Raw genomic sequence first — 23,199 nt, forward strand, 5'->3', positions numbered from 1 at the left:
TTAAACATTCTCCAGCAAATCCTGCAGTAAGCTAACCTTCATCCTTATCTTTAGGGAAAATAAATTCAGTCCAGATCCAGACAGCAAAGTCAAGAACCACTGGTACCAAGAGCATCTTGAGCTGCAGGTAATGAAGCTGAATCACCTAGGTGATTTAGGTAAGGCTTCAAAGCCAGCGTGAACCCACCCATCCGCCGTTCTTTCCCTAAGCAGCTCTTGTCATGTTCACTGCAACCTCTGCTCAGAGAAAATCTCACCTAAAACCCAATGTATGAAACAGATAAAGGCAGATTAACCGCGTTTGGTGTGTGTTTGTGTATGTATATGAATGTGCCTGTTTGTGTGAGAATGTGCAATTGTGTGTGTAAATGTGTATGAGTGTATGTGCAATTGTGTGTGAGTGTGCTGTGAGTTTGTGTATAATTGTTTGTGAGTGTATGTGCAATTGTGTGTGCGTGCAATCATGTGTGTGAATGTGTGTGTGCAATTGTGTGTGTGAATGTGAGTGTGTGTGCAATTGTGTGTGAGTATATGTGAGTGTATGCAATTGTGTGTGTGAGGGTGCTATGAGTATGTGTGCAATGTGTGTGTGAGTGTGCATGGCCTAGTGTATATGTGTGATGTGTGTGTGGTGTGTGCTTGTGTGTGTGCATGCATATGTGCTTGTGTGAGTGTGCTGAGTGTGTATGAGTGTGCTGTGAGCATGTGTGCAATTGTGAGTGTGAGTGTGTGTGGAATGGTGTATATGTTTGGTGTATGTTTGTGTGTGTGTATACATGTGTATGCATGTGTGAATGGCATGGTATATATTGTGTAGTATGTTGTGTGTGTGGTGTGATATGTGATGTGTGTTTATGGTAGGGTAGTGAGGGGGCTATGCAGAATATTATTTCAAAAATACTGCTTTAAGCTAAATTGTGAAAGTCTGGAAATGTCATTGGCTTATTTCTAGCAAATTTTTTCTTCTAGGAAAAAAAAATTACCTTTGTGGTATAAGGTCCAAGCTTCCACATGAGAACGAGGCAATGTCAACCCACAAGGTTAGCACGAGGTATCAAGCACATGCTATGTACTAGACTCTTGGCACAGAGCCAAGCTTGCAGTGTGTCCTGGACGACGGTGGTGGGCTTAGCAGATGAGTCCTGAGGGGTGAGCTGAGCTCAGGAACCTGCGCTCTCTGTACAGTGGCTACAGCATAGTGACAGCTGCATTTCCTGAGTGCTTTTACTGTTACACTTAGGATTTCAAGCCTGTGACACAGATAGTGTCATCCCTAGCTCACAGATTGGCAAAACGTAACACCCGAGGCTTGAGAGAAGTTAGCTTGCCTGTGGTCACACAGTGGCTTAGCTAGGGTTCCAGTCTAGAATGTTATGACTCTGCCACTCAGACTCTTGAGGTCCAGGGCACTCATGATTCGTCAACAAATGTCTGTTTGCCAATGGGGATCTAGATGTGGGAGCCATAGCACAGAGCTGTAATGGACTGGAGATAGGTTCTAGAAATGGAATCAGACACATACATCATAATCTGCAACACACACGCTTGAGATCTATAGGGGGCCTTCTTGCCCCAAACTCAAGAGAAGAAGAGCTTGGTATGCCAAGCCTTTCTTGCCTCCTCCCACCCCCCTGCCATGTCCTGCAGACTTACCACAAGGTCTGAGCTGGTCTGGAAGGTCTCAATGTAAAAGGAATAGTGTTGGTCGCCCATCTGGTCTAAGATGGCTGTCATACACGCCACAAAGTGACTCTACAAAAGATAATGAACAATACAAAGGCACTGAAATTTGTCCTTTCTGTCTCCTTGACATCAAACTTGAAAATATACAGCCCCCCGGGGTAGGGGGACTGATAAAGGACCACCCAGCAGCAAAGTGTCTCCTCTTACCGGCATGTAAAACAGCTCCCTAAGAGGAAATGTCCTTACCGCTAATTCATTTAAAAACATTCATTAAACACCCATTATGTGCCTGTAGCTGTGCTAAGAGCTCCAGATACAAAACCAAAACTAAGAGCAGACTCCCCCACCCCCCCCGCTCCCCCACCCCACCCCCCACCCCGCTCATCCCACCTCTGTGCTGTTTGTACCTTGGAAACAGCACTCTGTGGATATTGGGAGACTCAGCCTATGCTAGCCAAGATTCTCAGGGGCAGTCAGTTTCATTTTCTGGTAAATAATTTTGTCTGCGTGAATCCCCATAGTCTTATCTGTGCCCATATCCACTCCCAGAGGAATTCCTGGAAAGATCAACAGCTCTAGCAGCCCCGTTAAGTGCACTGCAAGTCTCTGCAGAGAGATCGGTTACTGGATCACCATGAATCAATCAGCCATGAGAGAACCTAACACCTACCAGGATTGGCATTTGTTAGGGATAAAAAAGATAAAGGAGATGCGGAGAGACAACCTTTGCTCTCTGTGAGTTTATTATTTAGTTGGGAAAGCATGATTAATGTCCATGAGGAAAGGAGTCAGACAAGAGGGAAATCAAGGTAGAGATCTGAGGAGGAGGTGGGTCCTGAAGGAACCCTGGGATTGGAGAAGCATGAGTTATAGCCAGGTATGGACCAAAGGCATCACTCAGACTCCCCTGTGTTCTCCCTCCCAGGGTGTTAAGTGTCTGTGCTGGGGCATGCTGGCATATAGAAACAGCACTTGAGGGGATATATTCTGGAAGCTGGTAAAGAAACACTGGCCACTAATCAAGCAGGGTTGAGATGATATTCTCAACTGTTCCCTGTAAGATCCTAGAGGGATAACCATCTTGGCCAGAGGAGGTCTCACTGTGGACCAGGCCAAGTCAGATGTTTTTGAAGGTTGCCTGGATACTGGTGGGCTACAGGGAGTGTCCAGGGACTCCCACTGCTGAAGATAGGCTTGGAAGTTTCATGTTTGAAAAATAAAGGCGTGTGATACCTGAGTGAATGTGTCTGTGTCTGTCTGTCTGTCTGTCTGTCTGTCTGTCTCTCTCTCTCTCTCTCTTTCTCTCTCTTTCTGTGTGTGTGTGCATGTGTGTGTGTGCATGTGTGTGTGTGTGTGTGTGTGTGTGTGTGACAGACTGTGGCCTTTGTTTAAAAAATTCTCCTGTTGTTAAAAATATTGAATATGCATGCATGCATGCATGCATGCATGTAACCTGTATATCAGCCAGTCTGTAGGTCTGCTCTAGTGATGGACAGTGCTTATTGCCCCTAGGAAGCGCCCTCTGCATCCCTTGGTAGGTCTCTTAGGTTGCCTAATGTATCACATGCACTCATTTGCCAGTGTCTTACATAGGTACAGGCTCTCATTTGCTTCCTGGTGCTTTTCAATTAGGAAGTTAGGGGTGTCATGCCTTCTCAGTCAGCAGGGCCAGCTATAGAACAGAATGAGGCAAAGAGGTAGGGACCTCACTTAAAAGTATTATTGATCATTTTGGAACAGCTGAGTGGCCTTTTAAAAGAAGGAACTCTATGACTAAGCAGGTCACCTGCACCGAAGCTGGGGACCACTAAACCCACCCCATGTTTTAAGTAAACATGGATATCTGGCCCAAAGCACCAAGCTTAGATTTCAGGGGCTCTAGCCACTTTGAGCATAGGAATCCAAAGCCTTGGGGGGATCCCACCTGCTTGTTATTTCCGGGCTAGACCTCCAGGGGGGGTAGGAGTGAGTTTGTGAAATTACTCAACTCTTTCAAACCAGGCTGGTGCAGCTGCATCCTGGCTGACTCAACAAGGTCCCAGTGAAATCAAGAGATGGATTTTATACCTCTGGCTAGCCTAAATGTAGGGACGGGAGATTCTAGAGTTTGAAGTGATAGAGATGTGTGTGTGTGTGTGTGTGTGTGTGTGTGTACCTGTGCTTCCTCAGCTCCTGCTCCCGCTCCCTCTCATCTCCTCTCTTCTCTTCCTTCCTTAAAGAGTTCATCCTGTGGCCACTAGAGGGCTTTTCTTTTCACATGCTAGCTGCTGTGCAGTTTGTTCGGCTTTTTATTTATTCCTACGTGAGCAGACCCACTACACTTCTTGCATATAAACAGTGAAAATTACAATATAAAGGGCTTGTTTTTTCCTTCGTTTGGAGTTATCTTGCTTCTGGTCAAAGGCTGGCTCGTTGTACAAGGAAGGGGGCGGCATCGTCTGCAGGTAATTCCACTGCTTGGAGGTAAGAGAGATGGGAAGGTTTGATTTTTTTTTTTGTCCTTTTTTTTTTTTTTTTTTTAAATCGATGATCTTGTAGGAAAAAATACTGTTGTCTCTTGGACAGCAGTCTACTTTAAATCTCTGGTTTAAATGAGTGCTGAGACTGAGCTTGTGTGGGTGTGTGTGGTGAAAATCCACCATTGTCAGAACTGCAGGCTGCCCCAAACGCCTCGATCCGCAAGGCTTGTTATTCCCAGTGGCTTGATTTGAATTGGAAGAGGAGGAAATGCAAAGATTGAACCTCAGAGGAGCTCAAGTTGCTTGGAATTACCTCGAAGGGGCTGCATTCTCTTAGGGTTTGTTTAAGGAAACTTCTATGCCTTTTTTCTTTCTTTCTATCTTTAAATAATGAAAAAGAGAGAGGGGTTTTCCATTCTTCATTGGAGAGTTTGACCATTTTATGAAATAAACCATTATTGTTTTATTAGGAATCAGTCAGTGTGTTAGAGTTCACAGATCAATCAAAGTCACTTTTACCAGCTTGTTAATTCCTTTGTCCTGATCAGCACGTAGAAAAGCCCAGTCGGGTGCCTTTCACTGGGATTTGCATGCACTGTCATGGAAGTTTAGACAAGTCACTTGCATTTGCCTGTTAATCAAAAATTGACTGCTTGATCTCGAACCGGAAGCATCCTGATTTTCTACCACAGTGCCTAGCTCACTTTGGTATCGATCCTTAGGTGATCGCACGATGTGACAAACAGACTCCCTGAAGTAGACCGAGCCACAGGCAGTAGGTTCATTAAAGGCTCTGTCATTTGAATTGAATAGCCATTCACGGTTTCTCATGCAATGAAGGGGTAATGGAATCGCATAGTGATTCTCTGACGGCTAGTCCCTTTCAAGATTGTCTTCAAAATGGCAATTGTGTCTTGGCCCTCTCCCATTTTTTCACAAGTTTGAGACCAGACTTTCATACCTGCCATGTCTAAAATGCTTAGAGAAATCGGGAAGGGGTTGTAGGGGGTGACAATCAGACTATTTGCCCTGGCAGCCAACATAGCCCTAAGGACGACCGCTGCTCCAACTTTATATCATTAAAAGTTCAAACTCCCATCCCCTCCAACGACCTAGAAAAGCCTTAATGTTGCATGGGGTTCTCTGGGAGTTGGGGGTTCCCTGTAATCTGAGCCAATTAGAACCCTCTTCTCTTTATTCCTGGCAGAAATTCTATAATCGACATATATTTACTACCACGGCATGAGGCAGCCACTCATCCATACGAAAGCAGCATGCCAGGTGCCCAGATAGGAAATTGCTTCTTAAAGCAGAGTACCAGAGGGACTTGCATATTAAATTCCAGAGAGAAATTGAATCTGAGTCTCTGGCACAAAGCAGACAGAGTCACCTCGCTCTAGTCGGGGGGGGGGGGAGTTGGTTAAAATGTGGCTAATGAATCACAGCATGAAGAGACACAGTTTGAAACTAGGTCAAACGTGTAAAAATAAGTGCAATCATGGCAGGCCCTTGGCTGATGAGGGGCTACTTAATGCTGGAGTGGAGGGGCATATTTGCCGCATAGGACCTTCTTCGGCTGTCTGAGACAATCAAGTCTTTTAATTAATCCAGCTCATCGCTACACTCAGAGGTCTCGCACATCTGGGAGAGAACTGAAGCTTTAAGGAAAGGACAACCAGTCAGGCTCTCTTTACTATGTGCTGGTGAGGAAACAGGAGGAACTGACCGTGTGTGAGCAACAGCAGATGACTTCAGTTTTGGTAGGAACTCTCCTCAAACCATTACCCTGGCTCCTTTGTATTAAAAGTCTCTTCCATATCATATTACTATTCAATATCAAATATATATTAGTATTTGATATTTACTATATCAAATACTAATAGTTCTGCAGACAACATCCAGTTTAACCATTCTTACTTAGCAACCTTTAATGCAAACACACATATGTAGGTACACACACTCACATACACACTCTAGAGCACACACACACACACACACACACAGAGTTGGGACTCTTGCGGTGCTAGAGTAAACTGTGGCAAAGGAAGCAAAGCAGTCATTTGCCCTGCTTTGGAGAACAAAATCAAGGAGGGGGGCTTGACTGCCAGGAGCCCCCTCCCTCCCCTGGGACTGCTGGGAGAAGTGAGAGCACAGAGGGAACGAAACAGTCAGCTCCAGGAGCTTGCTACCCAAATGCCAACATTACTATGAGATAGCAGCTGGTGACGCGTTGCTATGGTAACTTCAGATAATGCGCACGACCAAAATAAAATACAATATAGAAAGCACCAAGGAGAGAAGATGAAGGAAACTTTGCGTGCGGAGGGATGCTCACGGGGAGATAAAAAGTTCTGTGAACGGACTACACTTTGGAGACAGAGAGTGGCCAAATGCTGCCCCCCGGGCTGTTCCTCTGCTCACCCCCATGTCTGCTGTGTGCTTATGTAACCGATTTTATTCTTGGATTAAACTAGTGCTGTCTGTATGGTGGAACCAGGACTGATTGGAGGTGGGAGGCTGCGGTGTCAGGAAAAGCAAAGGCTCTGAAATCCATTCATCTCAGAGCTTCGTCAGGTCTCTGGGAGTTGTAATGTGGAAAAGTCTTTAGGGCCTCTGAGGTGTCGAGTGTGTTCTCTGTGTCTGGCTACAGTGCTGGGTACCAGGGGGGAACAGCAGGGTGGCTAAGTCTGTGCTCCAAGAAGCTCATATCTATTGTGTACTTGATACATAGCCACAAGCAGGGGAAGTGAGAGGTGTCTTGAAGCCAGGTGACCAGATTTCCAATCTTAGCCATGTGCCTGTGACCTTGAGCAGAGGATCTTGTATGGCTTGCTTGCTTGCCTAATGTGTCAAAGAAGATTAAAAAACAAAACAAAACAAAAAAACCTCTTTATTTTATATGGAGAATAAAAGATTGAATTAATTTATATAAAAAAGCTTGAACATATAGAGCCTTCAGTAAGTACCAGCTATTTATTATTATTATTATTATTATTATTATTATTATTATTATTATTATTATTATTATCATGGTCATGCTACTGGCTATATTCCACAAAACTAAGCAGATTAACCAGGTAAAGTTCCCAGCACAGAGGAAATGGTCACTGTCTACCAGTGGCCATTGGTCAGTGCACTAATTTCACTGCTTCCCACTGTAGCTTAGCCACAGTGACTCTACAGCCTTCAACTCTGAGTGCCCTTTTGGTTACTGTGTGTCAAGTCCAGCTGCTCAGTGAGTGTGTACCTCTGTGAGCAAAACATGCTGGGGGGTTTCTTTTACTTGAAGACAGTTGCTGAAAGGTAGGAAAAGTGATTTTGGTGTTCAAATTGTTCAAAAAGCACACGCTACTACTGCCTTTATGGAGAGCGCAATCCCTCAGCTGTCTGGCTTTGGGAGGTGCCTGTCTTCGTGTGTCCTGAAACTCCTTAGGTACCCAGGGGTCCTGCCGTGTGGTAGGTGAAGCCAGTTCCATTCCTTCTTGGGGAAATGAACACATATCTAGGAGGTGTGTGTGTGATCTGTTCCATGTCAAAAGCTGAAGAGCATCATGAACAAGCAGAGAGGTGCCAACTGGATGGCTCACCTGTGCATGTAACTCCAGGAGGGCTAGCACCATGCACCCTGCCAGACACTGTGGCTACCAGTGACAGCTATCTGGATAAACCAGGGCTGGACGTGCAGGCAGTGCCTCCTTAGGGAACAGTCCTCACTGCAGGGCCAGTAAAGAGGCCCGAGAAGGCTGCTTAGGGTCAAGGCTAGAAGAAGAGCCTGTATCCCTCACACACTTCGCTTGTAACAAATGCTTCTGATCATAGCTAGAGCTTGGCCCTGCCTGCGAGATCACTTTAAATCTTCCAAAGAGAACAGTAGGGTGTTTTGTGGTAAGGGAAAGTGTGTGTGGGGGGTGGGTGGGTGGGGGATGGTAGATCCTATTCATTCATTCATTCATTCATTCATTTGTTCACTCGCTCATGTCTTCGTCATCTCCCTGAGACTTCTCAGCTTATACATGAGCTAAGCTGTGTACCTATTTCATAGATGCAAAACACGAGAGGCATGAAGCCAAATAGTTTGACTAGTTAGACGTTTAATTTTGGTGTTGTAGGAAATAAAAGCAAGGCCTTTTAGGTCCCCAAACCTGTATTTTCATGGACCTGTATTTTTATACCACAGCTCTACGTATCAGCTCTACTCAGCAGAGAACCCTGTCACTTTATTTGCTGCTGTATTGCTAGGATCTAGAATTAAACCTGAATATTGCATAAGTTTGATAAATATTAATAGAGATTGAACTTAATACGGAATTCTCTATCTCTAAAAAAATGTTATGGGGACCTTCCTCCATAAACTGAAAATTTAGGTGGGTATTATACCTTTGATTTAGCAGAGGCCAGAAACCTAAGTATTTGTGTTCTATTTCTCACATTCTGACAAGTTCCAGTGAGGTAACCCCTTTACCCATTCCTTGATTCAATAAGTACTTCTTGAACATCCACTGTATGAGCACCACTGTGTGAGCATCCACTGTGTGAGCACCTACTGTGTGTTGGGCATGGTTCTAGGAGCTGAGGCTATAGACGTGACAATTATCAAAGGCATTTTTTAGAAGCTCTCATTCCAGATAAGTGGGGCTGGAAACAGGAAGACACATCTGTAGCAAGCCAGCACGTAAGAACAATTGCAGACAGTAGTTTGCTCTACTGAGGAAATAGGAGAAGGCAATAGACAGAGACAGGATTTAAGGCACTTATTTTGGACTGAGTAGACAGTGGTGGATTCTGGGAACTCATATCTGTGTGATGGGGATGGCTATGTAGGAACCTGGATCAGCATCATGGGCCAAGTGAGGGACAGAGTCAAAGACCTTGGGGGTTGGGGGTAGGCTGAGCGTATCACAGATGGAGAAGAAGCCATTATGGGCAGAAGCTATGAACAAGGAAGGGTAAAGTACAAGGTGAGGTCAGGAAGACAGGCAAGAGCCAACTCCCAAGGGTGCATGGGGGTCAGGGGCAGGGGTCTGGCTTTGCTTCTTAGTTCAATGGACACGCTGAATCTGAGTTTTAAGGAGCTTGCTATTTGCCACAAGATCCACTCTGTAAAACAGTTTCCATGTCTTGCATGCCAGACTATCTCCAAGGAGCCATGCTAGTGCTCTTTCCAGGGTCATGGGTTGGTAGAACATGTAAATTATGCCTTAAGTACTGGTCCTTCTGGTTCCTGGTGGTCACCTTAGCAAGTGTTTCCTCACTAAATGGTTATTTCATAACACTGGCCCTCCTGTGGGAGCACACATGGAGTTCACTTTGACATCGATTTCATTTTTCTTCTGACTTGGTATGCTCAGTTCCCTGCTGTTCAGTGCTGAGTAAACAGAAATCTACTCCTGGCTTCTCTCAGTCTCCAATTAAAACCTTCTGAATCTGGAAACCTATCTGAGAGGCCAATGCTGAGAAATGGGCTACACATTGGGATTTTTTTTCACCTAAACAGGGTAAATTTTCTAACTCCATCCATGAAGTATAGGCAGGGAGGGTCACAAGTCTGACTGGGAGAAGAATAGCTTCAGAAATAAAGCGTTCTTCTCATTGTTCACACCCACTTCAGAAATAAAGCGTTCTTCTTGTCGTTCACACCAGTGATGGGCTTCCCAAGCTCCGTGCTAAACTTCCTAAGAAAATCTGTATTGGAAAGTTCTTGATAATTGGATTTAGCCCTCAGCTCTCACCCACCTACCCATCCCACCCCAAATCAAATCAGAAACACTAGTAGGGTTTGGAGTTTGGGGCGCATATCCTAAGAAGTACTCCATCTACCCCTGTAAATGTGTGCATCTAGGTTAAATGATCCAAAGGAACATCCTCTGTAGGAAAAGAGATCACGAAAGGTTATGAAATCTGAGATGGATGGGAGCTGTGGATTAAAAGACAATAATAACAACTGCCAGGTAACAGACAGTGTGCCAGATACCACGCTAAGTTCCGTATTTCTCCATCTGTGCAGACTGTTCATGGGGTCATAGCAAAGAAGGAGTTAGAAGGAAGATAAACCATTGTCAGACACTTATATGTCAGGTACAGCTGAGGTCACAGCAGGCATTTGTGTATTTACTATGGATCAACTATTGTAAATGCTTTTCCTTTTTTTTCTTTTTTTCTTTTTTAACTAACTGTGGTGGCTCATCTTGGCTATTAGCATGGCACAGCTTCAGTTGAGGAATTGCTTCCATCAACCTGCCTATGGGCACATCTGTGGGAGTATTTTCATGATTGTTAATTAATGTAGAAGGGCCCAGTTTATAAAGGGTTGTGCCATCCCTGGATGGTGAGCCTGGGCTATATAAGAAAGATAACTGAGGCCGGGCGGTGGTGGTGTGCACGCCTTTAATTCCAGCATTTGGGAGGCAGAGGCAGGAGGATCTCTGAGTTCGAGGCCAGCCTGGTCCACAAAGTGAGTTCCAGGACAGCCAGGGCTACACAGAGAAACCCTGTCTTGAAAAACAAAAAGAAAAAAGAAAGAAAGAAAGAAAGAAAGAAAGAAAGAANAAAGAAAGAAAGAAAGAAAGAAAGAAAGAAAGAAAGAAAGAAAGAAAGAAAGAAAGAAAGAAAGAAAGAAAGAGAGAGAGAGAGAAAGAAAGAAAACTGAACTTGAGCTTGGGAGCAAGTCAGTAAAATGTTTCTCCACGGTAGCCGCTTCATCGGGGGCCTCCAGGTTCCTCTTTGAGTTTCCCTTGATGATGTGCTTTGAGCTGTAGTGTAAATAAACCCTTTTATCCTGGAGTTGGTTTTGGTCAGTGCTCTATCACAGCCATGGGAAAGCAAACTAGGACATCAATGTTTAGTAGATGCTGGTAACACTGTTTGTATATTACAGATGAGGACATTAAGGCGTGGGGCACTGACAGAACCTTCCTAGATCAGTTTGACTCCAGAAATGCTGTTGTTCTCTTTACTTAAGGGGAAAAACGGGACTATTGAAATCATAAGTTATTGTAGTTAAAATTAAGCAATACCTCGAAACTCAATGAAGCAAAAACAATATTTAACCTTAGGGCTACTGTCATATAACTCCTGAGTGTAAGGAAATATCATTCAAGGTATGTTTCATGTTCCCACAGGAATGGAAGGAGGGAGAAAGGAAGAGATAAATATTCACATGCATTTATGTAAAGTTGCATGGCTGAAGATGCAGGCAGACCAATCATAAGGGAAAACACAGACAACCAAGCTACTATAACTGCTTTAAGACTCTCATGACTATAGGACCCAACAAGACACCTCTCCGTTATCTCTACTGTTTTGGGCTCTTTCTGTGGTGGGAGGGTCCCTGTTTAACACCAACACTACAAACTAGGAAACATCTTTTGTCCCATACCAGTAGCATTGCTGGTGCAAGTGTGTCCTGGCCCAGAGGCCTGGCTGTCGTTGGTATGCTCTGGAACTTTGGACAAGATTCTTGAAAACGTTGTTTTCTCTTTGTGAATGTGATTGTGAATGCCAGCTCTAGGACTGAGGGGAGGATGGTCAGAAAGAAGGTCTTCTAAAAAGATCCCAACATGCCTCTGTGAACGTGCAACCTCAGCTCCTCCCTGGTAGCCCAGGAAGATCGTGTTGACCTGTCCCTATCAGCTTCCAGTTGACTGCTAGCAGGCAATTAAACCTCCCCATGGGCCTAGGAGCTGCACTGAGGATGAGGGGTTGCAGTGTCTCCCTGCTTCTCCCTTGGCAAAGTCCCCGTGATTAAAGGGACAGACAGGTAGGCACATAGGTATGTTCCTAGGCAGCTGGGCCAGGCCAGGCCAGAGTTTTCTGTAGAGAAGACTATATTGTAGATAAAAGGATTCCCTCAGTTACCCCACCCCCGCCATACTTCCTGAGGACTGGCGAAGCCTAAGACCATCTCTTGCATCTTGTTTTAAATTCCAAGCTTCTGCTTCTCAGGCCAAGCCTCAGCTAGTACCTCTTTCTACGGTAGCTATCGCAAGGGAGAAACAGGATTGCTTCTGGTGTCTCCTGGGTAAAGGCTGGTGCCGATTAAACACCCTGCCATAGAGGACGTGGCGCAAAGCAAAGAGTAATCCAGCCCAAGATGTCACTGACACCACAATTAAAATCCTGTGGTCTACGCAGGCAAAGACCCATGCATTCTGGTGCAGTAAGGCAAGTGTACAATGAGTGCAATAGGCAATGTTTGCTCTGGGTTTTTAAGTGGCGACAGAGTGGGTTAGATACATTCAAGGGAACTTTCAAAGAGAATGTAGATTTGAGGAATGACAAGGTTGAGAGAGATTCAACTAAGGATCGGAAATGACATCTTAGATATATAACAGAAAATACTTTTCGTCTTGTAATTTGATTAATTTAATTGATTGGTAGCGACTGCCTAGAGAATTGTGTCGGGAGTGATTTTAAGGCCAAGTCTTAGCTCAGCAGGAATGACTGTGGTGATCGATTAGTGATGTCTGCCAGAGGCTGGTGATGGGAGTTGATAGTACAAACCCTGAGAAATCGCTGTCCCACTTTTAGACAGAATGGAACAGAATAAGGACAGAGGCAGAGGTGGAAATGAGCAAGGGGTTTTGGTACCGCAGAAGTTCACAGGGGGAGATCATGAAAGACGTGGAAGGGCCTGGGGTGTCAGGCTCTAAGCAACAAAACTCGATCTGTATGTAGGTAATGGGATGGCATGCTGGCACCTGCCGACCGTTGCCTCCAGGCCAGCTCTGCTGACAAGGTAAAGAAAGCAACTCAAAGTCCTTGCTCCTCATTTCTATAAAGGGAGTGCTATTTCATCTGTTAACAGTGGCAGGATCACGAGGCTCTGGATTTTATGTAGCTCATCCCAATGATGAAAACCCCCCCAGTGAAGCTGAACTGGGCAGGGAGGGGTGACTGAAAAGCTGAGTCCCAGGGTTAGCAGTAATGAGTTCCTGTAAAAACCCTTTTGGATGCAGCGTGCCTGCACGCGTCCAGGCTCAGGCAGTAGGGGACAGGAGGGGATAGATGTTCATTCCCCAGCCTCTCATGCTGGCTGACCCTGGCCTGGACACAGCTCTGTCAACCATGCCAAGCTTTCCTGTTGGGCTCTACCTCCTCACAGGCCTCCCCGCTCTGGGAATGATTCTTAATCCACTCATTCACTGCTTTGCACGTTTCCGATGACGTCATGCTAACGCACCTCCTTTTCCGGCTCTTCCTTCCCCTCTTCAGTCTCATTTGTCCCACTTCCCCCGTCCTTCAGCATGGCCATAGAGCCCTGTGATCTCTGTCCTCTACAGTCAGCGTTAGTTTAGCTGCTTGCAGACTCCTACTCCTGTCACCATTAATAAAGGTGACACTGCAGCTTGGCACGGATGCAAAATACTCCCCTTCCTGCCCCGCCCTCCACCTTGGAGGAGAAGGCCCAGACCTGTGTTGGAGGCTTCCTTGCTGCTCCCAGCGCCCATAGCTGCGCTGCTCTCCCCACTCAATTAAAGAAAAGGCAAGTGACACACGATGAAAAATGCTATTGAGAGAGCTGGCCTGGTAGTGCCCAGATATCAGATCAACATTACTAAAGCAGACTATCTACTAATTCCATCTAGAAAAGAAAAAGAAAAAAGATGTCAAAGTTGTCTGGGCTGATTGGTTCTGTAAATCCCCTGCTGACTCTCTTGCCCTAGCAGGCTGCAAAAATCCTGGCCGGTAGTCTAATAGAAGTTAAAGCTCAGAGTTAGCAGCGAGGTAAGGGGGTGGGTGTTTCTGGGACACTATCCTGAAAACATCTCTAGCACAGGTAGAGGTGACAGATCCCAGAAAGGCTAGGTGCTTTCCCAAGCATCATACAACCTTTGAAAATGGCAAAGCTGAGGCTACAAGCCAATTGTGTGAGCATACAGTTATACTGACTCTATGCCCTTCCCCTCCAAACATCAGTTTCCTGACCCACCAACTCCCGCAAACAGAATGACTTCCCCTACCTGGAGTCTGATATCAGTCATGAGGGTGTCTTGATACCAAGTGAACTTAACCCCTAATTAAGTCTCATATTAGAAATATGTCTTATCTCTCTTCCTTGCTACATAGATTTTCCAGGCTTAAGGCACAGCGTGCCTCTGTTGAACAGTAATTTCACCTTTGAAAAATTAAATAGGTGTGCCTGCCACCCCTGTGCCTCCTACTTGATCGATTACACCCTGCATCTGAATCTGATGGAGAACATCAAATTAAAAGCCAAATAGATGACCACTGACTTCCCTCTATAGTACAGCAGCCATCTTAAAGTGCACTTGAGAGGCATGGGGGCAGGGGCAGGGGCAGGGGCAGGGGCAGGGGCAGGGGCAAGCTGCAGCCCACAGCCTACAGAAAGATTTCATTTGGCTGAACCCACTTTCTAAAGTCACTTGACCATAGTCCAGCATGCGCAGACCAGAAGAGATTGTATACGATTCTGCTTTTCCGTTTCTCCTGGGCCTCATAAGGGTTGGTAATACTGGGCTGTGTTCCTGTAGCTCTGGGAGTTCTACCCTGCAGGGGTGGAAGGACATAGCCTTCCCAGGTGGTTACTCCCATTCAGAGTGCTCAGCCCATCAAAGAAGGCTTGAAACTGTCGGGTTTCCATCCTGCAAGCCCCTCCCTCAGTCCTGGTCACACCAGGACAGCTGGTCACCTCACCCAGTTACCACGATTTGCCTGCCTAACCCCCAAGAGCCCTGCACATGTGATCCCCTTCCTTGATTTTTCTCATGCTCACACACCCCATGTCCCACAGTGGCATTCAAGATTGCCCACCCTCTTCATCCTGCTTCATTTCTCTGTACGGTCTCCCTTGGGCTTCTCTTCCCTCCCTCCCTTCATGCTCTAATCACAAGAACAGTGACCCATTTTCAAGGTCAGCACAGGGATTTCCACCTCCAGGAAGCCTTTGTGGACTCCACCTGACTCTTTGGTCCCCACCTGGAGGGTCCTACACTAAGAGCTTCTCTTCTCTTTATTGATGTATCACTAGGACTAAACATTGAATAAGGGGCATAGGCACAGCTAAGATTTGCAGCTCTCCAATTCTGAACCATGTCAATGCCCACCCCTTTTCAATTTTTTTTTTTTTTTTAATGCTGGCTGCACACCTCTGTAAACTACTGTAGCCCTGTAATGAAGCATCCAACACAACTGACGTAATGCTATAATTAAGACAATGCATGCTTACTGCACTGAATCGAGTCATAAATTATACTCCTGCCTAGTGGGGTTAGAAGTTTTTCAACTGGGAATTTTAAAGGCCTTCCAACTTCAGAGAGTGATCTGCTGCATATTAACACATCAAGTTTGGCAGCGCAGGGGAAAAGGACTTTCCCTGTCATTCTGAAGCCAACTGAGTGCCTTCTGAGGACCCTTGAGTTTCTCAGAGCCCATGGGCCTCAGCAGAAGGATATGGGGCGTCCTTACGAGAATGATGCTCACTGATCCTCACACCCTTTCCCTCACAGGAACCATGTAGGATATCACCATCAGCTTATCAGAACAAGGAATGAATAGGGAGTAGGGACCTAGTGGCTTGATTCTAGTCCAAACACTGCCATTAACAAGCTGAGAAAACTTAGACAAGTCTCTGGTCATCTACAGCCTTCAGTGTTCCATAAAACCATTGACTACTTTGGAACTCCAAATCCCAAATGTCTATAATTAGTGCCTGACATGTGGAAACTGGAAATTTTGATCTTCTTTTGCCTGTTCCCTGGTTGACTTTGGGCTCTGAGGGCCGTGATTTCCAAGAGGCATTTCACAACTGAACACTATGTCAACTCTTCTCAGTAGATACTGGAATAGAGTGATGCTTAGCTTTAGTTGTCAATTTGACATAACTTAGAATGATCCGGGAAGAGAGTCTCAATGAGGGTTTGTTTCTATTAGGTTGGCCTGAGGGCATGTATGTGGGGGATATTTCTTGGTTAATCAATGTGGAGAGATCCAGCCCTCTGTGGGCTGCACCATTCCCTAGGCAGGGAAACCTGAGCTTCGTGAGACTAGATAAATCAATATCACAGCAACAGAAATGAATCCAGAGCATATGTCTAATACTCCCTGAGTGGGTAATGGGTGAGATGCTTAGCTTCAAGGCAGTGAATTCACCAAGCAAGAATGAGCCAGGCAGACCAGATTTCTAGGCTAGCTGGCTGTGCGATCTTAGGCAAGGCCTGTGTTCCCACCCAACTCCTTTCCTCGTATCCTAAGCACCTTTGAACAATAAGCAAAGCAGAGCAGGCAGGCTCCAGCTCCTTCTATTCTATTCGACAGCTATGTGTGAATACAGTAGAACAGAGTAGGTGAATGGGCCATCCACTTCCTAGCAGCATTGTCTGGAAGCTTGTGAGAAATGCAACCCAAGCCCAGATCAAGCCCAGGCCTCAGGATCAGAATCTCATTATATGACCTGCAGGTGGGTGCTTGGTTCCTTGAAATTTGCACAGCACCACTGAAGCACATAGTAGGTATTCAACAAAATGCAGAGAGTCTTTTTTTTCTTAATTCTTTCCTTTCATTTGGTAATCGTTAAGGTTTTTATACTGTGTTCAGGGTCAGGGGCATGGGCCTCTCCCACAGGATAAGCACATAGTAGACTTCAGTAGGCTTATGGAGGCTGACTGAATGGCTAGAAAGGGGAGTCAGACCTGGCTCACTCTCTTAAAGAGGTAATGGTTCAGGAAGAACTGAAGGCCGGCGCCCTAATATCCAAAGCAGGATGGAACTGCTGGAAAGCTGGGGACTCACATTCATCTGTGTACTTGCTGTGAACCGAACATGTTCCAAGCAGTGGTTAAACATCCTTACGGCCACATCGGAGAGTAGATGCCAGTGCGAACACCTTTAATAGACAAAGACATGTTGGCTCAAAGAGGTACCGTAGCTCATCCCAATCCTCTCTCAGCTAGTGTGTGCTCACAAAACTTTCTGCAGGGTGCCCCAGGGAGAGGAAGCGCTAGGCAGGATTTTGACTTGACTTTGACCACTGGCCTCTCAAGGGCAGCACCGTCCGTCGTCTCTCCATGCTCACGGGAGATGTGGCAAGAGGCCCCACAAGCAAGAGGCTGGGTTGCTATGCCCAGCGGAAGCGCTCATCACAAGGCCGCCTGCTCTATGGGCCACTTGTCTGATATAGTTCACTGCATCTGGCTGCCCCTTGCTCAGGACTCTCTCCTGCGCTTGGACATTTTACTTGCAAATATATCCAGCAGAGGATGCCAGGCTTCACAATGACAAGCCCAGGCAACAGAAGGAAAGCCCATATGGATTTGGGAGAAGGAGAAGGAGCCCCTTTCCAAAAGGTGTGTGGTGTGGACAAGCCCGGGAGTCCTGATGTAGGAGTCCTACACAGCAAGATAAGAAGCAGCTGTGCACAGGACAGGCCCAAGGTCACCAGAGATGATGGGTATTATGTCAGTCCCCTGGGTCTCCCTCACCAGATGGATGAGAATGAGAAATCTGTATCGCAGTCATGTTCCAGTCAGTATAATTTCACCACTGGACATGAGGTGGCGGATGGCAGAGCACCTGAAGGAAATGTCTCCTTGTGCTTCCATCTTGCTGGGTTTTCCCTTCCCTTCTCTCTGCCCTCGTCCCTCCATTCCTACAGAGGTTGGCCATTTGCTCCCTTCCCCAGCAATAGTTCCTTTGATGCGTTCCCATCTCCATAGCAACAGCAGCTATCGGGGTGCCTATTTAGAACACAGCTTCTCTGGCCCCACCTTGCACTCACTGTATCTGAGCCTGCAATTAGGAATTAATGAGACTAGTAATAGCAGTGGTGTCTCTGATGGATGCTCAGGTTTGAGACGGGTGCCTAAGGGAGCTTCTGGGCAAGCATTTCCAGTGAGCAGCTCCTACAAAGGGAAGAAAGAGGAACCAATGTGGCTGGTAAGGCAGAAAGCATCAGGAATCCATGCTTATAATCTCAGCATTTAACTTAGAAGGCTGAAGCAGGATGATGCCTGACAGATTGAGGCCGGCTTGGGCTACAGTGTGAGATCCTGTCTTAAACAAACAAACAAGGCAAAGAGACCAACATGATCTGAAGACGGGGTGGGAAGTGAGACTGTGAGCAGCAAAGCCCTACTATGTGCCAGTCTTACCAAGGGCTCATGTCGCTGGCTCTGTGCGCAGTATGGAAGTATTAAGCGTTAATGAATAAAAGCAGAAGGTAGACGAGAATGCTCACCAAGACTTCATTCTGTTGAATAACTACTACGTGCTTCAGTAGTGTGTTCAAACTTCAGGGGGCCTAGTACCTACCTAATGAGATTTTGATTCCTGGGGTCTGGGCTGGTACCTTGGAGTCTGCATTTTTCATGACCTTCCAGGCAGTTTCTGCGGCTGGTGGTGGTGATGCTGGGTGGCCCCCACTGAAGTAGAAGGAATTAGAACCACCCCGTGCTGCCTCCGTGTTCACAGATGCTTGGGTAATGAAGACACAGCAGTTCACAGACTTCTCTGTGTGTCGGGTTGCCTTTGACACACCTTAGAGAAGAGTGTCCCTGCCGCAGTGTCCCTTGACTCCAGCCTCTCTAATCAGTATCAGCTCTTAAGGACAACAGCATCAACATGAAGGCTGTCTCTGAACATGGTTTGGAACACAGTCCCCAGGAACTTTTGTATGTTTTCAGTGTGGGGATGGCCAAGTGCAAGTCTGAGCTGGGTTCCCTGTCAATGCCAGCTAAGTCAGGCCAGGGTGATTGTGGGGTATATTTAATGTGATTTAAAGAAAAACAGATTTGTCAACTTCGGTCTCACTGGTACAGGAGGCAAATTTATACTCACAACACCTGAACTACTTTCAAGAGGCTGTGGTTGGGGGCTGGGGACCCAACGAGTCCCTACAGCTCCACTTCTATGTTCATTGGGTTTAGGGGACAGGGATATTGCTGTCTTCAGAGCAACCATGTCTAATGATCTTTTAGCTTCTGTGCGGGGTAGGGGAGGATCTCTCTCTCTCTCTCTCTCCTTCCCTGCCTCCCTCCCTCCCTCCCACCTCTCATTGCTACCTTTGATCATAGTCTTTCCCATACACCACCTCCACATTGCAGGTAGTTGGTATTTAATTCCCCGAGGTTGGGAATCACATTTTACCTGCATCTTCATCCTGCTCCCACAGAGGGCCTGATACAGATTAGGCTTTCCATAGATATTTTCAGGATGCATCATGTGTACAACCTCCTACTTGACAAACCCAGGAGCAGCGTAGCTTGCAGGCATCTCAGACTGCCCATGCTCACTTAGAATCCTTGACTCCAGCTTCCTCTGTGATTCTCTTTTATAGCACGCCAAGTGGCAGCCTGTCCTCCGTTCCTTTGGCCACCTGGACAGGAGACTTCAGGCTCCTTTGACATGTTCTGCCATCCATCTTGTGGATGGCTTCTTGCCAATTCTGCCTCTAAAATATGGCCAGACTCTATTTCCAGCCCCCACTCCGTGTAGATCAATGTGTTTCTCATTTACGATAGCTATATCTCCAAAAGATATTCCAATCTTGAACCTGCATCTCCAAGAAGCAATCAGAATTGAACTCACACACCCCTAAGCCCTATACCCTCTGCCTCATGCACTACAAAGCCTACTGCCCCTAATAGGCTTGTTTCTGCCACTGCTGGGCCCAGACACACCAGGACAAATTATTCTAATAGCATCTGGTTTTGGTTCTTCCTACTCAACCTTACAGCTTCCCATCTCAGCACTTCTTCCAGTCCTCAACTATGTATTTATTTATTTATGCATTGCATTAATAAGCGCTGGTCCTTTTCCTAGGTGGAGCTCCTAAAGGGCTGAACATTTGAGTGTCTGGTCCATTACTGCCTTCACAGCAGCCAGGACAGGCCCAGGATGTAAGAGACACATATTAAATACCTTCTGAACAAACATGTGCTTAAATTCTAAACATGATGCTCGGAAGCCATGCTTACTCTCACGGTATTGTTAGAGCTGATTGGCTAACAAAGGTGAGCCTTTCCCCTGATGTGAGGTAAGAGTAGGCAATTCAATTTAATTCTTCTCAGTGTGGTACCAGTCACTTCAATTACATTCAATTCATCTTAATTTAACTCCAAAGGCCTTCACAGACACCAAAGCTCGAACAGCCTTTATTCTAGACGTAGAGACGTCACCGGTGAAGGAGATCTATTCTTTGCCCTTAGGAGATGCCTGCTGTATTCACTCACATCTTCTGGCCAAGGTCAGGTGTAGAACATGCTTGACACAGCCCATACACATGAACCTGCACACAGGTAACTAGTCCACCTAACCTGGCTCTCAAGGCATCACTCACTGATGGTTGTGTTTTTCAAGGTAGCTGTGGAGGTTCAACACAGTACACTACCAGCAATGGTGACAAAGGACATGAAGGTCAAGCACTCAGACTTATGTCTGCCATCCCATTAGTGGTCAGGACAGAAATTAAGTGACTAAAGTCTTTTAGCCCACCTTTCAAATCTGTTAAAAGGCTTCATGATTCTTTTTTTTTTTTAATTAATTGCTCATTGTTTTGCACTTCATCTTACAGATATGAGGTTAAGAGCACTCTTTTCTCCCAGTATATGAAATGACTGACAGCTGAAAACACATGGCATGTTATCAATGACCTTGAAGTGGTTGTATTTACTACCAGAAGCAGAATTAGGGAATTCAGGCATCACAGCCGAGCAGACATAAATAGCAGGGAGACTGGCTGAGTTCTCTGGCAACCAAGGCATAAGAGGGGAGAAAAAAAGGAAGGAAAGAAGAAAAGTATACTAGCTTAAACAGTTTTAATTTTCTGGCGTGGAAAGCATACACAGTTTCTATGTTGGCCACATCACGTTCTCTGCTGCAAGTGTAACGTGGCAGGGATTTATCATGAGTCCTTAGGAAAGTTCTTGGAGAGGCAGTGTGTGTGCCTTCTGAAGAGCCGGCTTCATCCTGGGCTTAGACTAACTAATTCATTCTTCTCTGGGGTACGGTAATAGCCACTGAGACACTTGTTAGGAGACTAAGCAATCTATACGGCTTCTGCTTTTTTCTCTCCTGGACAAATCTCTTTTGGACTCTACCTGGGCTCTGTGATCTTTGTTCTGAAGTTTTGGACCATTCTAGAACATTCTAGATCTTTATAGATCATGATGACTTGTATGTGACCTCAGACTGACTCAGTAGCCCGGGCTGGCCTTGAACCTGCATCCTCCTGCTTTAGCCTTCTAAGAGCTGGAATTACAATCTCGTGATAAAAGGTCCAGGCTCTGTAATAATGCTTAAGATGTGAGGCATAACCAAGATAGTGTGTCAATAAAATCCTGGCACAATTGGAACTCGTGAGACCCCAGAACTGTAGGGGCTTTCTACGATGTCAATTCCAATACCTATCCCCCAGTATCCCAATTAAAAACACAATGACCCTTGTTCAAAAAACAAGAGAGACAGAGAGAGACAGAGAGAGAGAGACAGAGAGAGAGACAGAGAGAGACAGAGAGAGAGACAGAGAGAGACAGAGAGAGAGACAGAGAGAGACAGAGAGAGACGGAAACAGAGACAGAGGCAGAGAGAGAGAACACTGTACCTTCTCCCAGTGCTCTGTCTAATAGAGATGTTGGAAGGTTTTCTTATGTTGGGCCATAAATTTGTTATGACGAATACATTGAATGACTTCTGTTTCTGCAGGGTGACATAAGTGCCCCCAAACTGCATGGGAGAAATGCGTGCTTTCAAAACACGATTTCTACTTGCCAGAATATTCTGAAACAATACTAAATTTTGATTTGTTGTTTCTGTCCAGCCCCTGGCTTTACAGTCGGGGATCTGTGAGTGAGAGCTGTCTGCTTGGGATTCTAGGAAGCCAGGCCCTTCCTTATGGAGCCCGCCCCAGCTAATGACACTGAGCCACAGAGCCTGCTGGATGTCCCCCCACCCCCACCCCTGCCTTAAGTAGTTTTAGCACAGCAGGCAGGCAAGAGGTGAGGGTCCTTTCCACCAAGTCAATTATAAGGGTGACTAGATGGCTGATGGATGGCACCTCTGCCACCTGCATGACTTCTCTACTGCTGGTCATTTCTGCTAGTCTGTCTTTTCTCCTGGCCTTACTTACCAATCTTTAACAGAGCCCTGTGACTAACAGTGTATATTATAATGGGACATTGTTCTCATACAAATCAATATTTAAACCACATGCTACTAATTCATACTAAAGGTAGAAAAGGGCCCATATGCCAGCATTTTCTCTCTATTTTAGTCCTAAGGGGAAAAGCTGTGGTAGTGACGACAAGAGCCCTGTGTGTATGGGAAAGCTGTAATTTGAATATATGCACAGGTTCTCCAAGGTAAACCATCAGAAACCCTGTTTATTCCAACTATGGGTTTCCCAGTGGCACATGCCCTTCTCTTGTTTTGCCTACCTCTGGGGCTTTTCACTCCCATAGAATCCAAAGCTTAGTGTGGAGAAGGAGGAAAGACAGACTCCAAAGGCTAGGGGCTGATCAGGAGGCTTCTGCAGCGTGAAGTTTCTAGATCCTCCCTGTGCTCCAATCCCTCAGACTTCACATCCTCTCCATCAGCAGGACAGAAGATCCCACTGAGTAACATCTGGCTTTTGCCTTCTGTGGGCATATGCCTGTAGCTATCACAGAAGCATACACATCTGCTGGGTTCTTGTGGGCAGCGCACCCCTGGTACCTTTTAAAGGGTCCCACTGTATTCGCTCTTTAACACTCAGTGTGACATCAGCCCAGTGGAAATGAACTGGGAGCTCCCTGCAGGTTCTGTGCTCCCTTGGCAGGCACAGCCTTCCCACCCCACCCCTTCCCCTTGAGCACTGAGCTCTGTGGGAACACAGGCATGTGGAAGGAACCAGCAGGGCCATAGGGAGCACTGGGCCTGGGAGGGAGATCCACAGCACAAAGTGGAGCTGAGAGAGGCCTTGGGGCATGAACAACAGATTTGCACCCCAAGAAAAGCCCTTAATCGAGGGGCAGAGCCACAGCACGTGTGTGTGTGTGTGTGTGTGTGTGTGTGTGTGTATGTGTGTGTGTATGTGTGTGTGTGTATGTGTGTGTGTATGTGTGTGTGT

The 23,199-nt window shown here is 46.1% G+C and overlaps 2 protein-coding genes across 2 annotated transcripts in view; one reads left to right on the forward strand and one right to left on the reverse strand.

Moving 5' to 3' along the window:
- Positions 1–23,199, reverse strand: part of Dock2 (dedicator of cytokinesis 2) — a 412,012-nt gene that overhangs the window by 90,415 nt on the left and 298,398 nt on the right. Inside the window, exon 28 of the mRNA XM_021211816.2 lies at positions 1,654–1,752. Within this exon, the coding sequence (XP_021067475.1) occupies positions 1,654–1,752 (99 nt within the window). The remainder of the gene's footprint in view (positions 1–1,653; positions 1,753–23,199) is intronic.
- Insyn2b (inhibitory synaptic factor family member 2B) overlaps positions 3,999–23,199 on the forward strand; it is a 107,364-nt gene continuing 88,163 nt past the window's right edge. The window contains exon 1 of the mRNA XM_021211817.2: positions 3,999–4,146. The gene's annotated coding sequence lies outside the window, so the exon portion shown is untranslated. The remainder of the gene's footprint in view (positions 4,147–23,199) is intronic.

The sequence above is a fragment of the Mus pahari genome, chromosome 14, assembly GCF_900095145.1.
Source record: "Mus pahari chromosome 14, PAHARI_EIJ_v1.1, whole genome shotgun sequence".
In the NCBI taxonomy this organism is placed as follows: domain Eukaryota; kingdom Metazoa; phylum Chordata; class Mammalia; order Rodentia; family Muridae; genus Mus; species Mus pahari.